General features: G+C 43.7%; 1 protein-coding gene across 1 annotated transcript in view; it reads right to left on the reverse strand.

The window, feature by feature from the left end:
• The window catches only part of RNF150 (ring finger protein 150), a 127,907-nt gene that overhangs the window by 22,340 nt on the left and 93,231 nt on the right, over window positions 1-12,336 (reverse strand). Inside the window, exon 6 of the mRNA XM_055709421.1 lies at window positions 12,040-12,250. Coding sequence (XP_055565396.1) covers window positions 12,040-12,250 — 211 coding nt within the window. The remainder of the gene's footprint in view (window positions 1-12,039; window positions 12,251-12,336) is intronic.

Consider the following 12,336-nt stretch of genomic DNA (forward strand, 5'->3'; position numbering starts at 1 on the left):
AAAAATAAATCTTTGATCTGCCAGGCCAGGCCTGCTACATTCAAATCTTGTCTGAAAATATATTTACAAAAATGGCTTATGTAAAATAGAAAAAAAAAAATATATCAGCCTTTACAAAAACTGAAACCAAACCAACAGGGTTTTTGAGCAAAAGATTTTAAACTAATTTAATGTGAGTCTGCCTCTGATCCCCTGTCTCCTTCCTGCCTGTCTCCCTGCACAAAATGAGCCTTTATGAAAAAGAACATAGCAAGAGTTTTACTTGACCTGACTCCTTGACCTGAGATGTGAAACCAACAATTTTGCTCACCAGCCTAGAGCAAGAGGGCAAGCATGCTCCCTCCGTACTTAACTAGCTAGCTCCTTTTGCTTTCCTGGCTCGTGGTTCACACAAGCAACATCACAAAAAAGTGAGCTCCATTTACTCGCTTACAAAATGCTGGATGTGACCATTAAAACTCAGGGAGGGGCAACCAGGTCAATAAGGAGCAAGGCTAACACTGAAGAGGGAACGCAATCTCACCTAAAAGCCACTAAAGGTGCCTAAAGGGCATCTCAGTCCTAGCACCCAGGATAATTTCTCACTTGAACATCTGGGTCTGGTTAGCAGGAAATCCTGCAGGGACATCAACAGAAACTGGTCTTAGGCTATATAAATGTAGGACCATTTAGCATTTGCTTTCAAATAAGCTTGCAGTCACAATCTAGTTTCAAGTGAAAAGCTTCTGGCATCAGAAAATCCCCTCCAAGCCACTGCTTTTATCAGGGACTCTTGCTGAAAAGCTCATGAGAACATGAGGGAGGCCAAGACCAAGACATCAGTTTTCAGAGTTTCCTCTTGGACCAATGCAGGGGAAAAATCAATTTAGGTTTCAACAAACTGCAGCTGGATTTTTACTAGAAAATATGTTCATTAGGTCACTTGGACACCACCACTACCATCAAGACCTCCCTAAGACTCAAGAAGTGAAACTCAAATTAGAACAGAGTAACTTTAAAAGACTCTTTTCTCTGAATTAAAACATTTTGTCTCTGTTTCAATCTTTTCAGTGAATATATACTTCCATTCCACCTTCTTTTGAGTTCTGAGCATTCACACTCTTCAGAAAGGCAGAAGAAAGAGATCCTACCCTGTGCACCAATACATACCTGGAAAAGTAAAAATAAAAAAAGCTCTCTGAAAACCTGGAAACCAACCATATAACTTCAGAAAATGTAAATGCCTTTGCACTGGTTCATTATTATTTCCCTCAGAAACGCTGCTGTAAAGTTAGAGTCAAAATTTTGTGACTTAAGTTCTGTTATAACCCCTTCTGACTTTTGTTTTCCATTCAAGTTCTTTGCTTTCAACTCCTCATTGAAAATCAGTTTCCAGAAGGTTCCCAAGCAGTTCCATAAAAATATTTGAACCTCAGGCGCTTTTAGAAAAAAAATTAAAATTGATCCATTATTTATCTAGTCTGAAAAGAGGGCTTTTAGAAGCTGAATATAGATTTACAGTAAATTTTCAGTTTTTACAAGGTAAGTGGACTTGCATCTTCCAGTCACAATCAGGCAAAAACTGAAGGATTAGTTTATTAAAAAAACAAAACCCAGAGCCACAGAAGGAATGAATTACTGCAAACAAATGTAACTGTTTTCACCCCGTGAAATATGCAGCCATTACAGTATTTTAACAAGGCACTTTTGAGGGTGAACAACTGAAAATATAATCCTTCTATCATAGCTTTTCAAAAACGTTTCCTTTGAAACGTATCTTTAAGCTGCAGGTTACTCAGCAGCTGGGAGGACATTACATCTCCCAGAGCAGGTTGGCAGAGGGTCATTTTTCTAAAATCTCCTACTCTGAGACTATTTAGGTCTTACAGACTGATAGCTTTTCATGCACAGGAAGATAATTTGCTGGTGCCACTACCTTTTCAAAAGACAGTTATAAAGAAGTTAATAAACTTTAGCAGCATCTCAGTTGCATTTAATACCCCATGTGCATGGGGTCAAAATCTGAAGCAAGGTTTGTCACACGCACCTGATATACCTCATTTGGTGGCTGTCTCCTGAAGAAACATTAAGAGCTGAAAACATTGCATTATTTAGCTGCCTGCGTAAGGAACTGGCAGATTTTAAACTTCTTTCATGTGATGGCCATCTGTCTCTCCTGAGATACTACAACTTAATAAACCTATTTTAGTTATTGCTTTTCATATTCTGACTTCACCAGTGGTATCTTTGTTCTATACATTTTTCATGCATTTTTCCTCTAGGAGTACATTTTTTCATTATCTTACAGCACTATACTACTGAAAGTGGTGAATAGAGCAGAAATTCACCACAGAGTTCTCCAAGTTGTTTTGCACAGTAATATGTGTATTAACATAGGGTTTAATTATTGCCACAGCAGAGCACATGTTCTTGCCTACTCTCCGAGTGCCTCAGACACGTCAACATGAATTAAAATGTAAAGAACAGTCAAAGGTATTGGCATTTACAAAATACAGTCACAATACAAGGCCAAGTTGGGTGGATATTCCATCACGTATCTCCCGGGTGCTTTAGGAGGCCGGATATTCATTAGTGCAACTCTGATGCTATTGTGCACTGTGCTGAGTACAGCCCGAGTATATTCCTCAGGGTACCAGCCTTGTCACTGGAGTGGCAAAGGCGGCATCTCGTTGGGCCAGAATATAACCACACGGGTCCTATTTTCAGCATCCCTGCATGTGAGGGCTTACCCACCTCTCCCGTGCCCCACAGGCCCTGAAGCAGGAGAAAATCCTCTCCCAACACTCATGCCAGTAGTTGGATATTTCCTCTTGGATGTTGGGCTTGACCTGTTAGCTACTTTTCTTCTGATCATTCATGTTTTATATAAACACTCGTAAGTCTGTTTCTCCATCTGGCCTATCAGTTTAGCATCAATTTCAGGCACCATCTTCACTTAAAACTGCCCACATCCAGAACAATAAAGATACAAGTCCAATTACTAAAGATTCTGTGAGAACTCTCACTTCTAAGTGAAGTAACCTGGTTACTGCGGTAACCCTAAAGGATCCCTGAAGCACCCTAACTTCTGCTGGAGATGGAGATAGGTAACAAAAGAAACAGCTGTTTCAAACACACACTACGACTTGACCGGTTTTTATGAGCAAATACCATTTTTTTTTTGTTGTTTTTGTTTTGTTCCAGGCTGAAATACTAGATACTGCGTGTGGGAATCTGAGCCATTGCCCCTACAAGAATCTGGAGAAAGCTTGAAGCAGAGAAGTTTTGGAAGCCAGACATGTCCTGCAAGACTATTTATCATACAAAAAAACCTCACACAGGTACGCACACACAACTCTTTCACTTAATTTGCTTCTAAATGCAACTCTTTAGCTTTCTGAGAAACCAGAACTGCTGGTTACAACACAAGAACTACAGGTGTAAGCATGCATGTGACCCTTTAAATGCTTGTCTGAAACCAGACAGCTTCCACGTGCAGATGATTCTCTTGCACGTTCACAGACTCAAAGCTTAAATGAATGAGGAGAAAAATGTACCAATGACTGGAAACAGGACATCAGTGGAGGTTTTGCCTGGTTTACTTCTTTCATTTGAGTTACCTTCAAAGTGGTCATGACACTATGGGAGCGCTAAGGCAAATGTGTGCTTCGTTATGAAGCGATGCAACCCGAACAAAAAACACGCAAGCAGAATCAAGGGTGACTGCTGCAGAAATGTCGCTATTTTCTGTGAGCGCCTCCCATATCTCAGCCTTTTGTTTTTCACTCTCCCATAGGCACAGCTGCTTTTTCATTCTTTCCCCGCTAAATTTATTAGATTTGCTTGCTTGCTATAACCTGCTTTTACCTGTGAATTTTTCAGAAGTGGGTCCATCCGTTACTATTTGTGTACGGAATGACTGGTACAGCGGAGCCTGACCCTGGTAGGGATCTCTGAGGTCTGTGCAGTAAAGGTGAGCAGTACTTCTGCACTGCTGCTCCGTCTGAAATAATGGCAGTAACCAGCACCGCTGACCCAGGGTTCCCCCCTTCCCTCTGCCTGCCTATTTAGAAAGCTGTTGCTCAGTCTTACTTAATTCTTACTTTCAGGAGCTGATCCAAGCTGGATCCTTGCGTCTCCCATTTGTCTTTGTTCCTGAATTGGTCAGGAAAAGATTCAGAATCGCAATAGCCCACCGTACCTTAAACAGCACTTCTCGATGATGCCAGTTGTGTAAAAACTCATGAGAATAAAAACTACACAGACATCAGAGATGTGAGAATGAGTCCTAAATAATCAAGCAGATTGCATGCAAGATGCTAAACATCTCTTGCAAGGCAAAGCTTTCACTCTCAAGTATAAACGAAAGAGATCAACTAGTATTAAGTCATCCAGTCTCTCTGCAGTTCAGATTTGTATTTTACACTACATTGTCCATTTTGCTTTAAAAGCTTTCTCATTTAATGTTTTATCTAGCTGTCTGCTTAAGACAGCAAAGTATAAATAAAGATATAAGCTATGTTTTCACTGACCCCAGTCCGATCTTGCAATGCAACAAGGCACAATCAGAGTAACTGGGAATGATGTATCTAAGGATAGACCTGTGTGCCATCAGTGTTGGGGGCTGACCCTGGCCGGACACCCGGTGCCCACCGGAGCCGCCCTGTCACTGCCCTCCTCAGCCACGCAGGGGGAGAGAAAATGCAGCAAAAGGCGCCTGGTTGAGACAGGGACAGGGAGCGCCCTCCGTTACCGCCATGGGCAAAAAGGACCTGACTTGGGGAAATTAGTTTAATTTATTACCAATCAGATCAGAGTAGGGTAACGAGAAATAGACCCAAACCTCAAAACCACCTTCCCCCCACAGCTCCCTTCTTCCTGGGTTTACCTTCCCGCCCGATTGTCTCTCTCCCCACGCCCCCCACCCCCCCAGCAGCGCAGGGGAACAGGGGTCACCTCAGCCCCCCACACGCTGTCCCTGCCGCCCCTTCCCCCACAGGGGACCCCTCACACCCTGCCCTGCCCCAGCCGGGACCCCCGGCAGGCAGCCCCCCACCAGCCTCTCCGACTGCCCCTTCCCCGGGGCTGCAGCCGCTCACAGGCTGCCGGGGGGGATCTGCCCCCGCCACCCCCCGCGGGCTGAGGGGCACAGCCTGCCCCGCCAGGGGCTGCACCGGGGGCTGCGGGAGGATCTGCTCCGGGCCTGGAGCTCCCCTGGCCTCCTCCTGCCCCGGCCTGGGGGCTGCAGCTGCTGCTCTCACAGAGCCTTACTCCTCTCTCCAGCTGCAATTGCACATTTTTTTTCCCCCTTCTTAAATACATTATCCCAGAGGTGCTGCCACCATCGCTGACGGGCTCAGCCTTGGCCAGTGGTGGCTCCATCTTGGAGCTGCCTGGCATCGGCTCCATCAGACACGGGGGAAGCTTCCAGCAGCTTCTCACAGAAGCCAACTCTGTAGCCCCCCTGCTACCAAAGCCTTGCCATGTGAACCCAATACACAGTTTTTACAATGACATTTCTCCTTATTGAGTTTCATTGTCATAGATGAAAAATCCCTGATGTCGCTCATATCCACTGACCATTAATAAAATGCCTGTATACTCAGATATGGGCATTCCAATGAGATTTGAAACTTCATGCTTACTTTGCCTATTAATTTATCCTGATTTCTGGGCAAAACAGACAGCTGTGTAGGTCTAGTTGTGCTTGAGATAGTGTGCTTGCTTTTGGTAGTAGTGTCGTGAAAGCTGCCTTACATGTTCTTCTCCTGCGCTCTACATTTCTTTCCTCCTGTTGTACAGGCACAAGTACTTCTGGATCAGGGAAGTGACCCAAATGAAAAAAAGAAAACCCAAACAAAAAAACAAGAACAAAAAACCCCAAAAGAAACCACAGGAAGAAATTGGTTAGGTTCTGGATTGGGCTCACATACTGGCTGCACATCAGAAGGGAGATACCAAGTCCGGAACAAGTAATTTGGGACAGAGACACACAAGTTGGTAACTGCCACAGCATTTATACATAAAGGCAGACTTACAAATGGAGCTTCCACTACTAAAGGAGAACATTTTCTTCTCATCTCAGTCTCCCCCTAGAGTCAATTATTGAGCAAGTTTCTTAAGATCCACAGCCTTTTTGGCACCTTAGGTTAGACCAGACTACTGTGTGTAACCACCGTGCCCGCCGACTGGGCCACAGACACAGCTCTGTGTGTCTGCGGGGACAAAGCGAGATTCGAGAACTGACGGTTTCATCCCTGCTCTGTACACAATGTCAATATACCCAGCAGATGTGAAACAAAACAAAAAAAAATTAACTTCAAATTTGTTCCTTGTTTCACAACCTTTTTGTACATCCCTTTTTCAAATTTGCTGTACAGAAAGTCTTTGTATTTCACATCTTAACATACAGAAAGGAAGAGCAGTTTTATAATGGGGAAACTTCACTGTCCATTCACAGAGCCTGGCAAGGAGCCTTGTAGGTGTACGGAATAATCCAGAGCATGTTCTCAGTGCCACTTAGGTTTCACTCGGTTACTCTTTCAAACCACTGCTGGCCTTTCAAACGAAGTTACGTTGGTACTGCTGTAGTCTCAAAATGAATTTAGGACCTCAGCTCACTGGAATTTTCAGTCCATGGTAACTATTTAGTGCAACATCCGCACAGGCTTTTAATAGAGCTACCAGGACTTATATCATACTCCAGGCACGTGGGACCCAATCTGCTCAGTCTTTAACTAGGTCCCATCAGTATTCTAACTCCAGGACCAGTGTTAGGTGCTAATGCAAGTGTTAATAACTTTCCATATTAACTACTGTCTAGGGAATTTTTCCACCTTTTCCTCCCCATTTACCTTCTGCCTAAAAAAGCCCTATTAATAGCAAGGAGGAACAGTCAAGCCATTGCAAGACGACAGTGGATCAGATCCTTATTATGCGCTTCCATCCACTTCCAAAGGTGGATTATTCTTCACAAAGAAGTTTTAGACATACACAGATGAAAATAATTACTTGAGAAGTTATATTAATAGATTTAATGAAGAACTATCAAAGAGACTTGAAAGTGCCCTAACTGTCATGATGAGCTATATGTTGGCAGGGTTTTATGGAAAGAACAAAATGAGAGGCAGAAAAGGAACTGCCAGTATTCTCTAGACTGCCCACATTGCTGTACAGCCCGCCAGACTCAGTGGACTTTGCAGATGAAATGACACCTTGGGGAAGCGTTTACATTTTTTCATACTAAAACTCCTCCCGTGTTCGCAGTAGGATTCCTTATGGACCTTCCTCCAACTACAGAGACAGTGCTACTGGGATTTCTGAGGCCTTATGCAGTGTGACGAGACATCCCCCTGAAGAGAATATATAAAAGATTGTCTAAATTGAAAAACTAGAGGTATTTACCAACAGAAAGCAAAGACTCAGGCAGTGTATATTATCTACTGCAGAAATTAGCAAAAGCCCCATGGGTTGAGGGAGATGAATGATCACGGATGCTAGAAAAGATGAAAAAAAATTAATAATTACTTTTTCCTCTGCAAGTGTCACACCATACAACCTTTAAAATATCTAGTGATTTCCCAGTGAACCATTTTTAACCATGGCATTCAATCTCAGCTGAGCCTGACCCAAAGAATATTGCAATGTCCTCCTCAAATCCCAAATCCACCTTCGACTCCTCCAAAGCCTCTTCAGTTTCAGACCTTAGCCAAGTCCAGCTCACACTCACATCATCTGTACAGCAGGAAATTCCACCTGCTCTGAAATTTCTAAGGATGTTAGCATTTTGCATAACTCACTGCCAAAAATTAGGCGACGCAAATTGCTATGATGCATTATTGTGGGAAAAGATCCTCAGCTTATCTTCTTTCATACCCTCTGGAGATCTAAAAAGTAATAGAGTCAAAGCAGGAAACTCAGCTGAGATGAACTCTTACGTATTTCACACAATTTTTTCACCCTCCCCCCCCCCCCCTTTTTTTTTCCAACTCCAAGTTTTTCAATTTTTCCATCCGTCCATTTTCAGCAACTGATTACAGAAATATCATGTCACAAGATACTATCCCAGGATCCTGCACAAAATCCCAACACAGAAAGGAAATGGTCACTAAGACTACTGAACAGACTTTGGGCTGTAGATACACCTAAGGGACTTGATGAAAGCTTGGAGCTTGGTAGAAGCCAGCTGGGAGAAACTGCTGGTCCATTTTTAAGTGCTCAGTACTTCTACGCAGGAGATGCTCGGTTTAGCAAGGAACCACAGGGATGGGCCCCCAGATGAGGTCCCATCCAGATGTTCATAGCACACTATGTCGCCCAGGGTCCCATGGAAGGCATTATCTATTCAGAAGCACGGGGAGAAAAAGGGAGGGAGAGAAGAGGAAATGTCTGCTGAGCACACACACAGAAATAAAAGCACTGGCTGAGTTCCAGAAATGAAAATCTGGCCCCACTGAAGTAGGTGGGAGCTTTGCCACCAGATTTCAATGGAGACAGAATTTCGCCCGATGTGAACAGCACTCTGGAAATATCCTCCCTCCAGACACACTGTGGGAGCTCTTCTGGCTCTGAATACTGACTGGAAACACAGAAAGGGAAATTAAACCCAAAACAAGACAACAATACCAGAATGATTAATCAACGAACAAAAAGGATGCAATGACAATTAAGCAAAAAGTACTGCAGAAGTGGGGGGGAAGGAAGGTGGCAAGCCCTTTACCTCCTGCACCACTGAACTTTGCCAGGAATAAGGAGGGATGCAAGGACTTGCGGTGCCAGGTACAAGATCGCACTGGAGGCGGTCTGCAAGATTCAATAACAAGAAAAAGAAAAACTTCTAGCACATATTCAGCCTTGGAGTATGCTCCCATCACTAATGCTATATAAAGAGGCCAGAACCTAGCAACTTCAGCAAAGATTCCTAGGAGCAATCAGCGTCATTGCTTACAAACTCCCAGGCAGGCTAGTTCACAGAAAGGGCACGTTCAGCAAGCTCTGCAGTTGTGTAACTGTGAGGATCCTGAAAATGAGAAATACATCGCCTGAATACAATAAACAGACACAATGCCTATAAAGCCGCATCTATATGACAGCTATGACCCAGTTGTTTAGCCTACAGTTGCCTTTTGATTTAGTTAGCATTTGGTTTCATACCACAACTATACAGCAGTCCTGGATGTTCCCTTTTCACTGGCTTGAGTTCAGGCTGCCTAAGATGCTAAGTTCTAGCTTTCAGAATGCCTGAACACCCCAAATCCACATAAGGCAGCTGGAGAGACGAATTCCCATAACTGCTGGAACTCAGCCCGTAACTCCCAACCAAAGACCTCTTCTTTGCTGCAAAAAGGGACCAAGCACCTCTGTTTCTGAGAACTGCTGGAAATTGCACCACTTTGGATGTGGTGATGAAAGCATGTAAACTTGCACACCCACCACTAACTAATATTCAAGTATCTTTCAGAAGATTCACGTCTACCTGTCAATGACGGCTGGGTGACAACAGCTAACCAAGCATTAAACCAGAGTTCCCCGAGTCACTGACTGTGACAGGCACATGCCAGGGTTTGGAAGCTCCCAAGGTCCTTTGAGCTTTCCTCAGGACTCCTCTTTCCTCCCAAAACAACTGGAAAGGTCTATTTTTAGTAGCGGGTCCCCAGCCACCCCTGCGATGGTGTGAGGCTCACAACCTTCGCAAAGCTCAGGCCATCTGCCAGTTTCCCCTCCCTGCTCTCTTCTTGCCTCTCTCAAATAGCCAGGGAAAACCCTTCTCACAGTCCTTCCTCAGACCACATGGCCAGCCTCGTCAGGTGATGGAGATCTGAAGCTCCGTGGTTTGCTGCCTCATTGCCCGTGCCTGGACAGCCCTCTGCTCTGGTCCTGGAGCGAGTTCCTTGTCCCTGGGCTCTGCTGTTAGCCCTCATGGCTGCCCAGTGTTTGTGTCTACTGCCCAATGTTATCTAAAGTAAGGGGAATAACAGAAGGCACCGAAGCAAAATAAAGCATCTCTGTGGGCTCTGCAGTATTGTGCTGGCTCAGAGCAAGTTTTTCACCCAGTTACTTTGCTGGCAACTTGGGAAATGAAGAACGAATGTGTTTGGACTGACACTGATCCTTCCGCAGACTCTGGAAACAAAACTGGAGGGGAAGAGAGTAGCTGAGGAGTTACTTATCTCTTGTGCTCGCTGGCTGCCTCAAGACCATTGTTATCCCTGATGAGAGACCAGAAGAGCTGCTTCTCAGCATGCCAAGATCCTGGGATGAAAAGCATGGACTACCCCTAGTGCTGGGCTTTGCACCAGGCTGCTGGCTTTCCTCAGCACACGCCATGCAGTTGTGGGTGTAAAGGACAAACCATGGCCCTCCTTCCCAATTTCAACAGTGGACCTTGTGAAGAACAGTGGGACAAGGATAATAAACTGCTGGAGGAGCTACTCACTTCAGGAGTGTTAAGAGGGTACGGCTGAGACCAGTGTCTTCAGTTACATGGTGATACCATGAAGTAAAAATCTTTCCTTTATGGTTTAAATCAACCCCAAACGCATTTAAAAACAATTACTGGAAGGAAAAAAATAACATCTCATTTTGAACAGCTCTTGCCAGTGCTCAAGGAGGCTTGAGAAGGTTGGATGCCAGCAGCTGACAGGCTGGCCGTGGATGACACCTGAGCCTATAACCTTGTTGCTCACCCCTTGCTGGGTCCAGGACTTAGACCGTAAAATGGTCAAACCTGAAACCAGTACCTAATCCACAAAGGGAGAACTTAAGGAGCCACTTCTGGGTCACCTGTAGCTAAGGTCACAAGTCCAGCGTTTCCAGAAATTATTTTCACTGCTGTGACACTGGCTGCAATATGAGGGAAGATATGATTATCAAGGCTCTCCACAGAGTAAGGTGACTAATGTAAAATAATTTCAGCCTAGTCCCCTTATCTCTCCTACCTTTTACACAGTGTATTATTACTTGCCTTCTTTTTCACGCCCAGGCCCCTAGGAGTACCTACAAATGTTTGAAAATATGTAATTTTTTCCAGGACCTATGCTGACTCCATACACAAACCTGTATTTTATCACATTCTTCTACCTCTGTTCAAGTATACCTGATGATTTTCTACAATAGTCTTGTCAATACTAATACACCAACTGGTATCAAACAGATATGTATTTTCTACTATCTGCTATTTTACCTAAGAATTAGAATTTTAGACTAGTACAATCCTCACTCAAAACAGCTGACAACATTCTTTTTAAACTGTCAGAAGTAGATTTTTAACAAAGAACATCAATTTTAGGAACAGAGAGACATGCAAACATATTGAGAGTTCCTGGTTCAAATGGTGCCCCTCAAACAAGTGAAAGCTAAACACATTGAAAACATACAAAGTTCTCCTTTTTTTTTGTACAAATTGGCAGCATTATTTCACTACACTCAGGTTTTCAAGTACAGAAACTCTGACCATCAATCCCTCTGAAATGAGAAATTGAAGTATGAATCAATAACCAGAAAAGCTTCAGTTGATTTAAGCAGATAAAGGAAAGGCAAAATCAGAATTCACCACTTGTTTTTTTTTTTCTTGACTGAAGGCAGTAAAAGTGATTGCTGCATTCGCTATTTATTTTATGATATGCAGGTAAGAATAACTTCCACCTATCACGTAGCCCAGTAAGGAAAGGCAGGCCACAGGCCACATTCACAAAGAAGCCAGCTGGATCCATGGTGGGTTATCATGGTGAATGGGATCACTTACTATAAACAATATCTGAAGATGACCGTAAATTTATATTGTTTTGTGTTGACTGAAATAGCTTCTTCTGTCCATGCAGGAGACTCCTGCATTAGAGTTTGCTATTGAACACATTGATTTGCATACATTCTGGAAGTATTTGCAGTACAGCAGAACAGCACAATATTTAAATGTACTTACTCTGTAGATTTCTGCTGGGCTTAAAAGTAAGGCCATTGCTCCAGTGACAAAGCCCATTTTCCCCACACTAGAGATCAGTTTGTGATTCAGGATTCTAAACATTTATTTCAGCGCAAATTCTGCCAGAAAGAGGAACTTACTGCTTGTTGTGAAATTACCCTCCCCAGCCTGGGGAAAGGAGTCTACGTCTTGGATGACTTGTAGTACTCCCACAGTCCGCACCGGGGGATCCAGGGCTACAGAGCTCTCATTCACTGTTATATCACTAGCTCCTGTTATCTGGTTAGTTGGCGGTCCTCCTATGGATGCTTCCAAGTCTGGAGGTATATCATCCATGCAATCCGCATTTGGCTAATGGAAAAAAAAAAAAAATAGAAGAAAATTGAGTTTTTACTTGATAAAAAGATTTAATTTACCTGTTCCCAGTTCTTCAGGGA

Source organism: Falco cherrug, chromosome 1 (assembly GCF_023634085.1).
Source record: "Falco cherrug isolate bFalChe1 chromosome 1, bFalChe1.pri, whole genome shotgun sequence".
Lineage (NCBI taxonomy): Eukaryota > Metazoa > Chordata > Aves > Falconiformes > Falconidae > Falco > Falco cherrug.